The 16,925-nt window shown below is 64.1% G+C and overlaps 1 protein-coding gene across 6 annotated transcripts in view; it reads right to left on the bottom strand.

Moving 5' to 3' along the window:
• Positions 1-3,907: 3,907 nt before the first annotated feature.
• Positions 3,908-16,925, bottom strand: part of TP73 (tumor protein p73) — a 59,344-nt gene continuing 46,326 nt past the window's right edge. For all 6 annotated transcript variants that reach the window (XM_040459329.1, XM_040459319.1, XM_040459291.1 and 3 more), the window contains 10 exons: positions 10,794-10,980; positions 10,323-10,438; positions 8,784-8,893; positions 8,320-8,462; positions 8,003-8,091; positions 7,606-7,727; positions 6,945-7,093; positions 6,558-6,693; positions 6,138-6,231; positions 3,908-4,934 (listed from right to left, as the gene is read on the bottom strand). In XM_040459329.1, the coding sequence (XP_040315263.1) occupies positions 4,608-4,934; positions 6,138-6,231; positions 6,558-6,693; positions 6,945-7,093; positions 7,606-7,727; positions 8,003-8,091; positions 8,320-8,462; positions 8,784-8,893; positions 10,323-10,438; positions 10,794-10,980 (1,473 nt within the window). In that variant the 3' untranslated portion in view covers positions 3,908-4,607. The remainder of the gene's footprint in view (positions 4,935-6,137; positions 6,232-6,557; positions 6,694-6,944; positions 7,094-7,605; positions 7,728-8,002; positions 8,092-8,319; positions 8,463-8,783; positions 8,894-10,322; positions 10,439-10,793; positions 10,981-16,925) is intronic.

The raw sequence follows: 16,925 nt of genomic DNA, 5'->3' as shown, positions 1-16,925 counted from the left end.
CTTTGCTGTTTGCTATTCTTGCCTGAATAAAGGCTCCCTTTGGAGCTGGGGTGGGGGCGCGAATGGATACCGTTTTCCTCCCGAGGGGCGGGGAACACGCTTCAGAAGCAGGCCCTGTCTTCTCTCTTCCGCAGCCACATAGGGGTGGTGTGGACGCTCCCAGAACAAGAGAGCCTTGCAAAGTGGCGGGTCTGCTCGGAGCCCAGATCTCTTCTTAAATTACACCGCAGACACGCTGGAGGTGTTTTATGTGTTTGAAAGTAATTGGACGCGTCGCTCATACCCTACTTTTCAAAAGTTTCTGAGCGAGGATGTTAAAGGCGCCCTCGTGCGGAAACTGTCATGCTGTGTTGGCTCCTCAGAAGCTGCCTTTATTTAAACAACCTGAGTCTTGTTTCCCTTCCAGTTCAGAGGTGTCGGTGTGTTGGGATTCCTGTCTCTGTGATGGGACGAGGGCACGTTCCGCTCAGCCCGCCACAGTGGGCCCTGGAACAGATGACAACTGAGGAGAGGGATGAACAGGTTTTGCTCAAAGGAAATGAATGGGCCCGACCAGAAAGGTGTAGCTGGGGCCCAGGCTGCCACACCTAGCCCCACCTGGCCTCTCCTGGTCCCGTCTGATCTCTCCTGGCCTCATCTGATCTCTCCTGTCCTCTCTTGGCCCTACCTGGCCTCTCCTGGCCCCACCTGGCCTCTCCAGGTCCCGTCTGACCTCTCCTGGCCTTTCCTGGCCCCACCTGGCCTCTCCAGGTCCCGTCTGGCCTTTCCTGGCCCCCCCCCTGGCCTCTCCAGGTCCCGTCTGACCTCTCCTGGCCTCACCTGATTTCTCCTGGCCCCACCTGGCCTCTCCTGACCTGCCTTCATGTGGTGTCCCTGCCTCGGGGTGTGCCAGAGGACTGTGGGCATGGCTCTATCTGGCCTTTGTCCCTTTTATCTTGTGCTTTGTTTCCGCCCGAGGTCTAAAAAGACTTGGACCTCCCTCCAGGTTGAACAGATTCAAGAGCCCTATTCTGCTGGGGCAGCGCCCTGACTCTTCGAGTTCTGAAATGCAGAAACCTGAGAACCAGAAGCATGGAAACCAGCCCGCGTGGGCCCAGCCCCAGTTGAACAGACGTGAGCTCTCTGCCATCTTTTCCTAAGTTTTGCAGAGAAACGTGAATGTGCTCGACTCCAGGCTGCTTGCTGGGAGGGAATTTGTGACCTCCCCGGCCCCGCGTGACCTTTCTGAAGTCCAGACCCCCCTCTCGGCCCCCACGGAGCTCGGATGAGCCTGCTCTTCCAGGGCTCAGTTGGCAGGCCGAGGCCCAAGTCAGGCCTGTGAGGTTCACCAGCTTTGCAAGCACAGAGCCGTGTGTTTGCCCTGAGGCCGTTCTTGTGTGACCTCGGACACCTCTGAGCACACAGCCCTGGGGAGGAGGGCGCCTGCGGGCTCCTCCCACTGAAAACACAGGAGAAACCCTGGACGGGGCGGGGTGGGGGTTGCTGCTCAAGCCTGGCGTGGGGGCTTCAGGAGCTGCTGCTCGTGCGTGCTGTTGTCTTAGCGGAGTTATTCAGAGACAGCCTTCGGAACTTGGCTTTATTATGTTACAAAAACAAAACTTCCCACCAAAACACAGCTAAAAAAATAACACGTTTTCCCAAGATTACATTACCAAAAAAAGTTAATATCATTGGAATAGATCCATTAATACTGCTTGAAAAGGATTAATTACATTAAAAACATGGGTGGTGTTTTTGTTTTTTTGTTTTTGTTTTAGCCTTAAAGCGCTAAAGTGCTTTAGCCTATGGGAGAGAGACGCGGCAGTCTGCGACTGACCTGACACCCTGGCCTGTCCCTGGTGGTCGTACATTGGGGCCCTGGGGCAGGCGGCGGGGGTGGGGTGGGGTGGGGGGCTTTCTCGCCCCAGAGTGGCTGGTGTCGGTGTTGAAGAGAAGTCCACCCCACTCTCCAGAGTGCTCCCCTGCGAGAGAGAGCGTCCCTCCCACCTCTTCACACCTTAAAGGTTTATTTTCTCTGAACCTTTGAGTTTTGTAGAACCAGAGTTTGGAACCCAGGGATGGTGACTCCCATCGATCGATCTGCGTTTTCCTCTAAGCACACACAGCTTCTCCTCCATGCCGTGAGTTCTTGGCTTTGCTCTCCCAAGGTGCCCCTCCCCCAGCACAGTGGGAGAAAGGCTCCAGGACCGTGTGTGGGGTCTGGCGAGCACCGGTGCAGCTGGGGCCCCTCCTGCCCCGCGCTGACCCTCTCTGGGGCACACAGGTTGGGGTGGGGGGTGGGCTGTGGCATTCCTTTACCGGACTCTGGCCTCCAGGAGCAGACAGAGCCACGGGACGCCTGGGCCTGCGCCCAGGTTCGTGGACCCCAGCGAGTTAAGGGACGGGTCCCCAACTCCTGAGGTGGGACAAGGGGGCACATGGTGGGGGGGCTCAGGCATATGGCCACTGGAGCAAGTGCCAGACTCCAGCCCAGCTGTGATGCCTGAGACCCCAGACTTAGCCTCAGTTTCCTCATCTGTGAAATGGCACGCGCAGTGTACTTCCTTCCCCAGCCTCAGGGGAAGGGGGTGTGAGGAAACGGGGGATGGGGGGCAGGGGCAGCCACACGCACCCGCCGTAGTCCTGAGTCCACGGCTCCTGTGAGTGCAGTAGGGGTGTACCCTGGGGGGACTGCAGGTCCCTGTGGGCACAGACACCCCTTCTGGTGAGCAGAGCCTGCTGCCCGTTGGAATGAGCTGGTCCCGTGGCCCCGGAGCCCTGGCCGGAGGTTAGGGCCCGAGGGGGGGCTCTGACACCCCGGAAGGTGGTTCCCCAGAGAGTGCTCAGTGGAGGGGGAGGATGGCCGCGTTACCCTAGACGCAGGCACTCCTGTCTGCACACACCGCGCTTTCACGTAAGTGTAGACCGCAGACATGTACAGGCGTGACTTTCCAAGATGAAGTCTTGTCTGGAGACGGCCGGAGAGCGAGCTTGGGACGGAGCTGGCTCCGGGCTCCTTCAGGGAGTCGGGATGGGCTCAGAGCCTGTGGGGCTCCCTCCCCCTGCTGGCCAGTCTCCGAGAAACACTGTGAAACAAGGAACACCGGCCGCCGTCTTCCCAGTGGGGACAGCTAAGAAAGAAGCTGGCGTGTTAACGCGGTCTGGGCTCAGCATGGAGGGGGACGGTGCTCCCGCTCCCAGGGGACACCTCTGAACACGCAGCCTGAAGAGAGTCCGTCCTGCCTTCCCCGGGAGGGGAGGAATCTTCTGGGTGGTATATGGCAACGAGAACAGACCCAAAGGACGATTAGGGCTGCGTCTACACCCTGCCCTGGCCTGGAGGCTTCCCCGGGCTGTGCTTGGGAAGTGCCGTGTGGCCGCACCCAAGGCTTGTCTCGGCTCACACATCAGGCAGGCTTCCCTTTATCCCACCGGGGGTGTTGGCCTCATTACCCATCGCCCACGTCTCTCCTGTCCTGTCTCCTGCCCTGGGCAGTGCGCTGGGTCTGTCAGCGTTCTGGCCACAAAGGCTCAGGAGGTTCCTTACAAATGAAACCGGCCTCATCCCTGCCCCCGCCTCCCTCCAAGCCCCCCCCCTCCAAGACAGGTGCACCTTCCTGCCAACTGCTCCCTCCCCGCTGGAGGGGCTCTCCCCGAGAAAGGCAACCCACAGCCCTACCCCCAACTAGCCACAGTAGCCACCAGACTGGAAGTGTCCCAAGTGGAGGGCCTCCCAGCCAAACAGTGGCCGGACCTGCCCGGTTCTTCCATACTCCTGTCCAGCCGCCGGCCCCTGCCTGGCTTGCCCTCTGCTTTCTTAGTCCTGCTTGTTTAGACAGACCCGGGGATGCCAGGAATGCCCGCCAGGTTGAACCCTGAAGGGAATGTTAGGAGTGAAAGAAAAAAAAAAAAAAGCTGACCCACCAAGTACAAAGGGTATGTCTTTATCAAATATTGACAATTTCCAGTAGTCTAAGGAGCATGCTGTCCGTGTCTGTGCGGAGAAGCTCACTGGAGAGGCCTGGCCGTGGCCGGTGGTGTTGGCTCGGGTGTTGGCTGGTGGCAACTGACCAGAAGTTTCCTTGCCTCCAAGGAGAGCCGCCCTCCTCCCCAGTCGGCTCCAAGTCCGGGGAAATTCCGGTTCTCGTTTTGGGGCGGGAAGTGGAAGGTAGCAGTGGGTTTGAAGTGTGAGGGGTAGACGGACCCTCAAGTCCAGCAGAGGGACCCCGCCTCGGCAGAGACAGGGTCTGGAGCGCTGACCCCAAAATAAACGTGTTTTAGGTCACAATCACGGGGCCGCTCGTTGCCAGGAAACAAAAGACATCGAAAAATACTTTTTGGCAGTCCGTCAGCGGAGGCGATCCTTGTGTCCCCGGAGCATCTCGCTTGGGAGCCGCAGAGCCCGGAGGAGGACGCACGGACGGGGCAGGTGGGGAAGGCGCTGGCTCCGGGGGCCGACCCTCCCCCGCCCAGATCGCGTCCAGACGGCGCCTGCCGCTGTCCGGACCTCGCCCCTCCCCCTCCCCCGGCACAGCCCGCTGGTCCTGCCTCCCGAGGCAGTTTGTGAAAACGAGGAAGAGGGGACCCCGCGAGGCTGCCCGGGGACCCCGCCGCGCCCTCCCGGCCCCTCAGTTGATCTCGCTCTCCGTGAACTCCTCTTTGATGGACTGTTTCCGGGACTTGCAGTCCGGGAGGTCGAAGCCGAAGTCCGCCCACTCGTCGGGCCCCGGGCCCCCGCGGTTGGGGATGGTGATGGTGTGGCGCACGCGGAAGTGCACGGCCTCCATGACCCGCTGCCGCTGCAGCTCCCCGGAGCTGCCCACGGCGATGGCGGACGCGTTGCTGCTGGAGCGGATCAGCTGCTGGGCGCCGTAGTCGTGGCTCTGCTTCAGGTCCTGCAGGCCCCTCCAGATGGTCATCCGGTACTGGTCCGGGATCTTCAGGGCCCCGAGGTCCTGCAAGAGCCGCCGTTAGGGCCCCGCCCCCGCCCCGCCCCGGAGGCGCCCTTCCGGGACCTGGCGGTGGGACAACGGAGCCGCCGGCGCCGCATTTGCCAGGTGACCGGGGAGCTGAGAAGCGCGTGCGCGCGCCGCCCCCCCCCCCCCCCCCCCCCCCCGTGCAGGGGTGAAGTCATTCCTGGGCTCTGCGACGCCTCCACTGCACGCCCTGGGGGCTGCCGGCCCCTGCGGGACCGGGACCGGAGCCGACCATCAAGCCCCTGGGGCCTCCCCGCACCAGCCAGCCAGGCGGGTCACACGGGGACGGGGGTTAACATGCACTGAGCTGGGCCAGCTGGGGTCAGTGGGGATGGGGGAGGGGGAGGGCAGCGGTGGACACAGCACATGGTCACGGCTGAGCGAGTGGCCCCAGCGCCTCGGGCAAACTGCGCCCCTCTGGCCTGGGGCCCTGGGTGGGAACAGAACGGCAGGCGGGGAGGGGGGGAGGGGGCGGGGCTCCCGGGCTGGAGTGTCCCGTGCGGCCTCTGCCTCTCTGGGCTCTTGAGGCCTGCGCGTCCCTTGGCTAACGGTACATTACAGCTCAAGGCGGCCCTAGGCTGCGAGCAGGTGCGGTCTTCCGTGGTTTAGGAGGGGCTCAGTGCTGGCACTGTCCTCCGACCCAGAGGTGAGCCACGGCTGTTTGGTCACGGTGCCCAGGATGCTTGTAGCCTGGCACAATCTGAACCCAGGACGCGCGGGTGTGACTTGTCTTCTTTGGGCCTCAGTTTCTCCCCCAGTAAGTGGCACTGAGACGCGCCAGCTCCAAGACCCTTCCGGCCTTGACATTCACAACTCTGGAGAGTTGGAAATAGCCTGTCCCCCAAATCAAAGGCAGCCGGGCCGCTGGGTGCGTGAGAGCAGCTTCACAGCCAAGTCCAAGTGAGTGGCCCGCTGCCAGGGGCCCCGGGCGGGAGTCCCGTCCAGACACTGCCTGAGCAGCTCAGCTCACCCACGACTCTCTCACCAGAGCTGACTCCGTAGGAAGCCGGACGAGAGGGAGTTGGTTGAGCTCAGTCGTGGGAACAAGGGTTTTCCAGATTCCGCGCCCCCCCCCCCCCCTCCCTCCCTCAGCAAGAGCAGGAAAGAGTGGCCTACAAAGCGGAGAACCGCTCTGCCCTGGCACAGGGCCCTGGCCTCTGGGTCCGCGGGCGGGGCTCCTACCTCTATGGTCAGATTCTGCAGGTGGTAAATGTTCTGTAAGCCTTGGGAGGTGAAATACTCGATGCAGTTTGGACACCCCAATCCTGTTAAAAAACTGCAGAGACAACGTGGGAAATAAAGCGGCAGTAACTTCCAAGCCCGCGGCTGCTCTGTCCGGCTGGGAGCCCGGCGGGGGCCAGGTGCTCACCCCGGGGCTCAGCCTCCACGGGACCCTGTGTCTGTGCTTCCCCCGGCACCTGCTGGACTCTCACTCCTGACCTCTCCTCCGCCCGCGTCTGTCCTCGTGGTGGCAGAGTGGATGTGAGGACACACAGGACAGCAGGCAGGGACTGCCCGCAGGGCTGGGGGCCAAGCTGGCCGGCGGCCACGAGGGGCTGAGATCAGTGCGTTCGAGGCAGGGCCCGGCAGCAGCCCACGTACCTGACCAGGCTGGGGTCGGCGTGGTAGGGGGGTGGGGTGCAGTGGGACCCCGAGACCATGGACTGGGCGCCGTGGCCGCTGTTCATCTCGCCGTTGGCTGGCAGGGCGTGGCTGTGGTTGTTGAGGATCCCGGGGCCTGGGCAAGTGGGACAGTCAGAGCCAGCTGGGCCGGGCCGCCCCCCGCAACGCTCTGCGTGACCGGGACCTCCCTGAGGTGGGCGATGGACACGGGGGGCTGTCCGTGGCTGTGCCCCCCGCCCTTGGACAGGGGCTGCTGACGGGGGGCTGCCCTCAAGAGCCCTGAGCTGTGCAGAAGTGTCTCGAGCTAGACCCCCTGCCGTGTGCCTCCCCGGCCCGCTCTGCGCCCCCACGGCCCGGGCCACTCACCCACGGGCCCCAGGTTGGGCCCGGCCGCCGAGCCGTGCGGGGGAGGCTGGCCCACCAGCTGGTTGACGGACGGCAGTTTGTTGACACCCCCGTGCGCTTTGTTCATGGGCGAGAGGACGGGCCCGTAGGACGCCGGCTGCAGGTGGCTCCTGCTTAGACAGCGACAGCTCTTGGTGAGAGGCCCAGGCGGCCACGTCCCCCTGTGCTCACCTCCACATGATGCCCCGGGCTGCTGGGGGCCTCCCTTCTCGCCCAGCACTCCCACCCACACCTGGGCCACACCCGGCCGCTGGCCGTCCCCCGGGACCCGGCCTGGGGTGGGGGGGAGGGAGAGCCGGCTCCTGCCACCAGAGTCAGCCAGCGGGTCGGCCGTGCTCTGACCTGCCCTCCCCGCCTTCCTATCAGCGGCCACTTAGGCCCCCCTGCGGGAGAGGTGGAGGGATAGCCCAGATGGCCACTGAGCACGAGCACGGGAGGCTTCCAGGAGGAGGGGGGCACCAAGCAGGGGAGCTGGATGCCCGTCCTGGCGGGTGGAAGTGGCCCCATACTTCCCACCAGGTGTTGGCCGGCAGGGGGGGTGGGGTGGGGGCCGGGGCTGCGGGGGTGGGGGGCCCGGGGCCCGGGGGCGTAGGGGGCCCGGGGCTCGGGGCGCCGCACTCACGGCCTCTGAAGCTGCTGCTGCTGCTGCCGGTAGGCGTCCACGAGCTGCTGTGGCACCAGTTCCATCAGCTCCAGGCTCTCCTTGACCTTCATCAGGATCTCAAAGTTCTCTCGGCCCCGCACCTGAGCACACACCGGGGGACCCTCTGCACAGGTGCTCCTGCAGCGAGGCGCCCCTTCTTCCGCCGGGCTCCCCGGAACCCCTTCTCCCCCCTTCCCCAGGAGCAGGTCCGGGACCCAGTGAGCGCCCACCATTCCTCCCCTCCCCGGGGCTCTGCACCCCCAACAGACGTGGGGCTTCGATCGTTCTCGGAGAACTAGAAAATGCGACGAGTTGGTGGCCCGTGGCGTCCTCCCCGGCCGCCCCAGCCTGGGCGTCACAGACGGAGGACACTCACGTGCATGTAGTACACATCCTCGTCCCCGTGTCTCCTCTTCTTCACGTTGGTGCCCAGGGCGGGGACGGCCGGGGGGCTCTGTTTGAAGGCTGCAAGGGGAGGCAGGCCACTTGCAGATCAAGCCACAGGACCCCTGGCACCCAGCGTGCGGCGTGGATGGGCCCAGAGACCAGTAGCCCATTCAAGAGGGGCAAACCCAAGGCGGGGCCCACGCTGGATGGGGCCGGAGCCCCGGCAGCCTCGTGGCTCACGCCCATCGAGGCACGTTCGGCCCTGAAGTCCCAGGCGGCCCCCACGCCCCAGCCCAGGCCACTCACCGCGCTTGCTGCCGGCCCCGTTCTTGGCCGCACTCTCGCTCAGGGCCTGCTGCTCGCGGTAGTGGTCCTCGTCAGCCTTGCGGTCTCGGCCGGGACAGGCGCAGATGCGGCCCTCGAAGGACCTGCGCCCCAGCACCTGTCCGCTGGCGGGGCGGGCACGGCCAGAACCGTGAGCCTCGGGGGCCTGCGCCACCCACCTCGGCCCCCACGGCGGGGTCTTGAGGAGCCAGGGGACCGAGGCGGAGCACCCAGCCGCTCTGAGACACCAGGTCCCCTGCGTCCTCCCAAATCCCAGGCCCTGCTCCGGCAGCCCTCGCAGCCAGGGGGAGCCCTCCCTCTGAACCTCACCTCCAGCGCCAGCACCATTCCTCACCCTGCCCCTCTGCATGCCGAGCCCCCAGCAAAACCGCCCCAGGTCCCCGTCCACCCCTCCCCCCCCGCCCCCACGAGCCCAGCAGACTCACTCCCGGGTCTCCAGGGTGATGATGATGAGGATGGGCCTCCGGTTCATGCCCCCCACACAACTGCTGTTGCACATGAAGTTGTACAGGATGGTGGTAAATTCTGTCCCCACCTACACACGGGAGAGGGGAGGAAGCGGTGCTATCAGCATGCAGGCCCCACCCTCCGCGGCGGGTGCTTCTGGGCCAGGCCCCGACTCTAGGTGGGCCTGGGGGAGAGGCAGGCCCCTGCGCTGTGGTCCTGTGGCATCCAGCCGTCTACCAACCATGCGCCCCTCCGTCCACCTCCGTGCATCCACTGTGCACCCACCCCTCCATCCAGCCATTCACCTGCATGCACTGACCCACCTCCATCCGTCATCCACCCATCCTTCTATCCATCCATCCTTCCTTCCTTCCAACCACTCATCCACTTATACCTCTCATCTACCCACCCAATCATGCACTACACTGAGTGCCATGCTCTGTGCCGGCTCTCGGAGGCCCAAAGTCCTGTGGTCTGGTTGCCCCAACCACCTCTCCTAACATAGATTGGAGGTCAAGCCCTGGAGGCTGGGTGTGAGCGGGCATGTGCACAGGTCTCTGTGGGCACAAAGGTGTGTTCTGCGTGCTGCAGGCTCTTGTGGGCAGAAAGGTGAATGGCACTGCTCTGGCAGAGACAGGGACCAGAGCCATCTGAGTGGACCCCCATCTCCAGCACATGTGTCCATTTCCCAGGGAGTCTGTGGACAGCTGCACAAGGAATCCAGGGCTCTTGACTCCTGGGCATCCCAGGACCACAAAATGGGCAGGTGTCATGGTCTCCCTGGGTCAGGATATAAAACTCAGTCACTGGCTTAGGCAAACCTGGCCTTTCACCAGACTGCTGGCACACAGAAGCCACCAGGGGGCAGGAGAGCCCTGCTTTCCTGGCAGGTGACGTAGGGCAAGGGAGGAGGGAGGGCAGGGTGGTCACACCCCTTCCTGGGGGCTGGGGGTTTAAGGGGCCAGGTGCAGGGGCCTGGGGGTCTGGGGAACTGATCACAGTTTGGGGAGTCTAGGGGTCAGAACCAGGTAGAAGAAAGGTGGGGCTCGCTGTGCCCCCTCACCCGTGGAAGCATGGCCCACGGGCCCAACTGGGGCCCACCCCCAACCCACCGTCACTGCTCAGCCCCCCACCCCCACCTGGCTCCACCCCCAGCTTCTCTGGCTGGGCCCTCACAGCAGCCCCAGAACCTTCTGCTGCCTTCAGGTCACAGCAGAGCCCCGCCCACAGCTCTCCGCCCCGCCCACCGCCCACCTCTGGCCCGGACCCTCATCTCCAGGCCTTCTCTCCTGTAGCCAGAGAGGCCGAGGGGGGTCCCACCTAGACCTGCACAGAAGTGACCAGAAATGAGTGCCAGGCGCCAGGGGCTGGGGGTGGGGGCAGGAGGTGAAGAAGTTGCTCCACAGCAAGACTTAACCCGGAGGCCCTGGGGACAGTGGGTTGGCCATCTGAAGTGACATGAGTGCTCCGTGACCGGACCCTCATCCTCGTGGCCAACTGCAGGGGCCCCCACCTACCTGCGGGGGCTCGTAGGGAACCATGACACTCTGCCTGCCTGTGACAGGGTCGTCCACGTACTGTGACAGATTGTTGCCCTCCACGCGGATGAGGTGGCTGGCCGGAGCAGACTGTCCTGCCGGGAGGGGATACCGCTTCAGGGGGCTGCCCGGCCGGGGCCCGGTCACCCCTGTGCCCGGCACATCGCAGCAGACTGGGGACCGCAAAGGCCAGCCGCACCAGCCTCCCAGGTGGGGCTCGGGCCACCAGCCCCGATGCCCTCAGGGTGCCTGGCCCAGCATCGCCGCTGACCACTGTCCCCTGGGCACCTGCCACCCCAGGCCCCAGGTACAGCTGGGAGGAAAAGGGGCTGGGGAGGGGACTTGCCGGGTCCACGCTGTCAGCCCCTGCTGTCTCTAATCACGGACGCGCGAGGCGAGCCCTCCCTCCCCGGGTGCCCTGGCTGCTGGGCACGGGGCCGGGGGCCTCACCTTCGTTGAAGTCTCGCCCGAGCTCATGGTTGGGGCAGCGCTTCACCACCTCAGTCACGTGCTCTGCCTTCTTGTAGACGGGCATGGCCCGGATGACGGTGCCCGGGGGCGGCGGGGTGGACACCTTGATCTGGACGGGGCACGTCTTGGCGATTTGGCAGTAAAGCTTCTTCAGCAGCGGGGAGTACTGGTGGGGGTCGGGGGGCAGGGTTGAGGCCCCGGCTCGGCACCCTCGCTCAGCTGCACCCCACCCCCAGCCAGGAGTCTCGCCCCTCCCCGCATCCCCTCGCCCACTCGGCAGCACCGGCCGCTTTGGGCACAGGGAGAGCAGACGGCTTGCAGCCCGCCATCGCTGGCTGGAGACGTTGGTACCGTTACGTCCATCTCACGGGTGAGGCCAGGACAGGCCGGGGAAGGGGGAAGCTGATGGAGAGTGGGGGCTGGGAGCCAGGGGTGCCTCCCCACCCACAGCCCCATCGCTGTCAACCGTAGGCCCCCAGGGCCCGGCAAGAGCGCTTGCAAAGCCTACCCTTTAAAAATAGGAAGTTTTATAGTGTTTTTCAGATATGTTTCTCAACCGAGTGAAGAAGAATGTGAAACATTGAGTCTGAGGGGTTGAGCTCTGCAGCGTGGCATGGGCCACCGGGGACCTCAAAGCTCTAGTACCTGCAGCCCAGGGACCCTGTCCTAGGGAGGGTCAGATGATGCCCTTCCTGACCCTGGCAGGGGCCTCTGGGGGCAGTGGCCGGGGGACCAGGTCGCCCACCCAAGGACCCTCGCAGGAGTTCACAGGAGACCCTGCTGGTGACCACAGGGGTAGCCACTAGTTTCCAAGCTGACTGGCTTCTGGGCAGACCCGTCTGGGGCTCCTCATGCCTCCTTCCCCCAGGGACAGTGTTCCTGGTCTCAGGTTCCTGGCCCCCCCCCCCCACCCCCCCGGCCCCCCCACAAATCCCCGGTGACCTGGAGTCCCCCCAGACACAAAATCCGGAGAGTGCCCCATCACACCCCACCATGGTGGGGTCAGAGAAACCGTACTGTACCAGGAGACACCGCTTCAGACAGGCGCCCAGCTGGGGTCCGGTCACCACAGGGGCCTGGAGACCACAGGCTGGGGCTCACGGTTCACAGCGGGAAGTGTACCAACCATGCTAGAGTCAGGGCAGTTGAGGCCGGACACATGGATGACAGAGCCAGAGAAGGGGCAGGTCACAGCCCGCTTCTGCCAAGGAAGCTGGGGGGCCCCCAACACCCTCACACTGCTAAGGTAAGGCCCCCACTGGCCTCCAGAGCGCCCCCCTCTGGCCACCAAGGGACACAATGGACCCTCAGCTACTCCAAGTGTACAAAAAGCAAGGGGTGGGAAACATAGGGAGATGGAACTTACCCAGAGCCCCAGAGCAGGGGGTCCCCGGTGCCCTCACATCCTTTGGCCCCACAGTGTGAGCCATCCCTCCCCTGATGAGCTGAACGGGGCTCCCTCCTGGAAACACCCATCCCTGGGGTGGAGTTCAAGGCATTCTCGGGGTGTTGGACCTTGTTCAACTTTCCCTTGGCGCTGAATTCAGTACCCGCCCCTCACGCCCCCGTCACAGAAGGAAACTGGATGCCGTGGGCTTCACCGCCCCCTCCCACTCGCCAGGCTCCCTGGAGCCCGGTGCAGCCTGCCACCCCATACCTGGGACCCCCACCTCTGGCGAGAAGCAGAGTCCCCAGACCTGCTTACAGTGCAGGAAAGAATGATCACACACAGCCCTGGGGAGGGGGGGTTGTTGAGGCCCTTCTGGGAAGAGCAGAAAACAGGGCTCAGGGAGTGGGGGCAACCTGCTTGTTGTGGGGCTCAGTCCTGCTTCCCAGGGGGTGACTGCTGATCTCCGATGTCCTCATCAGTACAAATGCTGCCCCTTCACTCCCCGAAGCACCAGTTTGGGGGATAAGCTGGGTGCCCCTGCCCAGGACAGCAGCAGCCTGCCCGGCCCAAAGCAGACACCGGGTGCCCATTCGGCACCCCGCTCTCTTGTCGACCCACAGTGAGGCTTCAGAACAGGTCCCCGGCTCTCAGACAAGTGTGCAGGTGGTTTCAGGCAGGGAGCTGCCAGGCAAGCATCCTGGAGGGCCCTCGGAGAGGCTCAGCAAGCGAGCAGTCACCTAGGGGGTTTTCCTGATGGAGGAGGCCCCCCAGGAACTGTGAGCCCCGGCTGGCCTGCAGGGACCCGAACAGAACCAATGATAGGGGCAACCGGGGTCCAGAGGGCCATCCCTGCAGCAGTGTTTGTGGGGTGCCTATCGTTTGCCAGGCCCCAGAATCACGAAAGAAAATGGGCTGAGAGGCCCCTTCAGCTTTCAGAAGAATTTGGACTTACTGGAGGCTCCCGCCTGAAAGCGTCAGGAGGAGAATGGCCTTGGAGGCCTGGCCCCCAGGTTCTGGTGCTTGTCAGCGGGATGCTATACTCCACTGGACAGACCTCTCCCAGGCTGGGCAGGCGGCCCACTGGCTGACCACACTTAACACCCTTGAGCCGTCCGGCCATGGCCCAGTGTGCAGTGTCACTTCCAGGCTGGATGGCTCCCCGCCCCTCTGCGAGCAGGCCCTCCAGTCCCCTCTCTGGGGCGACTACCCAGCGGCTCCCATCAGTAAGTCCTCTCACCTCGTGATCCCTCCACGGCCTGAGATGGGGTCTGTTGGCCCCCCAAGGCCCAGGGGCCTTGGCTCATCAGCCAGCAGGGAGGGAGCAGGACTCCAGGTGCAGCCCCGCAGGCCTGTCCTGACAGTGGGGCGGGGCTTCAAGGCCCCTGACCAGCGGAGACTTTGTGAGCCCTCCTCTGCAGGCCCTGTGGCCGGCGGGGTGGGGGCGCCCCTTCGGTGTCCGTGTCTGGGCGTCGGACCGAGGCCCCGAGGTCCGGGGGAAACGCAGGGGCGCGTGGCCGGCAGGCGGGGATGGGGGCGCCCGGGGGTGCTCTCCGTGTCAGGGGGCCGCAGGAGGTCCCAGGAAAACGCAGGGACACGTGGCCGGCGCGGGGTGGAGGAAGGGCGGGGACGGAGGGGCGCGCGGAGGACGCCCCGCCCTGGGGAGGAGCCGCGGGGAGCTGTCCGTGGTACCCGCGCCGGACCAGGCTGGGCTGGGAGCCCGGAGCCGCGTAGGGTGGGCGAGGAGAGAGGGCCCCGCTTCCTCCCTCTGCGTCCCTGGCAGGGCCACCCCCAGCCTTGGGCCTGGCCCCACTCCCCACAGGGGTGTCCCTAGTCTAGTGCCACCCCAAGATGATTGATAATATGGCCGTGGGCACGTACACCAGCCACCCCACCCCTGCGGGGATTGAAGCCACAAATGTCTAGCCCGGTCCTGGTAGAACAGCGAACGGCAGGCTGGAGGCATGCCTTGAGGCTTCCCTACACTTGGTAGCATGTTGCAGGGGCACAGCTGCTGGGCTACAGGGAAGGGAGGGGGGCCTGGAGGGGGGGAGGCGTGGGGTGGCCAAACCCAGGGTGGGGTCAGGGTGGGGTCGCCTGTGTGTAAGAAGGCGTGAGCCCCCACCCCCCAGCCAGCTCCTTCCCTCCTCCCGCAGCTCCTGGGACTCAGGCATGGGCAGGTGGGGAGGAAGACTCCTGGGTCCTGCCTGGTCCACAGAGAAGGTCACGTGAAGACGCCTCCTCTCCCTCCCTCTTGCCTCTCCTTCCCTAGAACCGCTAGATGGATGTGTTTCAACAGATTCTGAGCTGATAAAATCTTATTTATCTTCGGCTGTTGACACAGAGCCGTCCAGACTTGCCTGCCCCGAGATGCATGTATCCCTTCGTGTTTGCAGGAAACGGTTTGCCCAAATGCTGGTGTCTGCCCATCCCTGCCCTCCCCCACCGGACCCTCCCCCCATTAGAGTCCTCGACGGGCCCTGTCTGGCTGGGAGCCCGGGGCCTGGCAGGGCTGGCGCGGGGGTGGCAGGCGAGAGGGTGGCGGGTGGCAGGCGAGGCTCCGTGGCTGTTAATTTCCTCGCACCCGCTCCCCGGCAGCTGGGTGCCCGGCATGGGCAGGTTTGGACAGGAGGAGAGTGGAGAGGTGATAATAGGTTGTCTGTCATTTTCCAGGGACGTGTAGCATCTTGCAAACCGCAAATACCGTTAACCAGCTTGGGCGAATCTGTTACAACAGATTCTGGAAGATGGGGCCTTGAGGGGGGGCTTTTATTTTTTTAAATGATTTTTTTTTATAGCCCACTTTTATCTGCTTGCCGCGTGTGTGTGTGTGTGTGTGCGTGCGTGTGTGTTCAGAGCCACATTTCTCTCCTCTCTCAGGTTATGGACCCCTTTGAGGACCTACCCAAGGCCACAGACTCCCTTCCTCCCTAGAGAAACTCCCACAAGAACACTTACCAAGAAGCTGTGTGGGTTCATAGGGTGACCCCCAAGACCCACAGGGGGCCTAGGCCAACAGCCCCCATTGACAGCCCTCCTGCGTAAGGAGGGGCCCCCTGAGTGACACAAGCCACATTGCCACACCCCCTCCTGGTGGCCTCCCCTACTCCACGGAGAGCTGCTGGGACATGGGGTGGGCTCTGACATGTCAGGGAGGTCTGGGCAGGATAACAGGGAGGGTGCCAGCCTGTAACCATCACCCCAGCCCGTTTCAGAGCACCCATGGACAGAAAGCGGTGAGGGTCCCTGCACAAGGAAACCCACAGCCAACGCCCCACCTTGGCCACGGGCCTGGTGGCTGGAGGAGGCTCCTGGGAGCTCCTGGACGCCGGTAGGCTACAACCGTGCCTGATAAAGAAGCCTGCCGAGAATCCTCAAGAGCTCCTGGCTAGGGGAGGAGACACACGCATCTGCTGACACCCTGCACAGGCTGGTCGGGGGGCTCCCTCGCCGGGAGCCCAGAGAAGGATAAACGGGAGGCAGAAGTGGGCTTTGCGCGTGCCGAGTGACGCTGACCACTATCCAGGGGCATCCCCAGAGGCTGTGGGCCAGAGGCTGCCTACCTGTGAGAGGTGGGCCTGGGGCTGGCAGCGACACCCCTCAGGAGCCTGCCCCCCCACATCCTAGAGCCTGTTCCCAATCAAGGGAGCAGGAGCCCCTGGGACCCTCACGACCTGGAAGTACCATGCCCTGGGAAGTGGGAAGCATCCCCCTCAGGCACTCCCAGGCCACAGGGACTTGGGCCTACTCCGCCCTCCTCCCACACATGGCTGCAAGCCGGGAAGGATGTCTCTGGTGGCTTCTGTCCTGGGCTAACATCAGGGGTGGGAGCGCTGAGACCCCTGAGTCCCCTTTGTCTCCACCAGGCTAGCCCTGGGTCCAGGAAGACTGCCACTCAAAGAGGCAGTCTCTGCAGTCTCTGCAGGGGGACAGAGCAAGGACACAGGTGCCAGGCACAACATGCTTCTTCCTCTGGCCTGGGGTCAGGGGCAAGGGGGCCAATGGGCAGGGACCTGCCCTTGGCCTCAGATACCCAGGCCCTGCCATCTGGCCTCCCCTGGACCCTGAGGAGGGGGCCTTGAGGATGGAGAGGGTAAGCAGGACGTGTCTTTGGGGACCCAGCTGGGCTTGCGGGGAGCCCCAGCCTTCCCACCAGGAGCCACCCTCCTGGCCAAGAGCACAAGTGGTGGCCACGTCTGAAGTACCAGGATCTGCCTCAGCCAGGCTCAAGCATAGTTCCTCTGCCTGTGAACTTGGTTTCTGACTTTGCCAGCTGGAGAGCCCAAGCCTGTCTGTCCTGGCCTCCCAGAGAAGGCAGACACCCCGCTGGCTGGCCCCATGGGGAAAACACTGGTAAGAATGCAGCAAGGCATGGCTGTGAGCCAGACCAGAGAACTATCCGTGTGGGGACAGAATGAGGAGGCTGGCCACCAGCCCGGCTCTGCTCACCACAGAGGGTCCCCTCAACTGCCAGGGGAAAGATCCCCTATGACCCTTAACGCCCACCTTCCCCTTCTGAGCTGCTTGGCCTTGTCAATGTAGTGCTCATAGGGTCAGCCTGCCTGGGCAGAGTGTGGGGCCCAGCAGGCACCTTCTGCTCAGAGGATGGTCCTGGGATCCTCTGACTGCAGGCACCCCATTCTGGACAGGACTGCCAGTCTGGTGAGTGCAGGCACAGGTGGGCCGGCTCCTGCCCCCAGGGCCCAGAAGCTTCCAGATGGCCT

Source organism: Herpailurus yagouaroundi, unplaced genomic scaffold, assembly GCF_014898765.1.
Source record: "Herpailurus yagouaroundi ecotype Mexico unplaced genomic scaffold, PumYag 77, whole genome shotgun sequence".
In the NCBI taxonomy this organism is placed as follows: domain Eukaryota; kingdom Metazoa; phylum Chordata; class Mammalia; order Carnivora; family Felidae; genus Herpailurus; species Herpailurus yagouaroundi.
The sequence above is the reverse complement of the archived record's forward strand: the minus strand, read 5'-3'. Positions and strand labels throughout refer to the sequence as shown.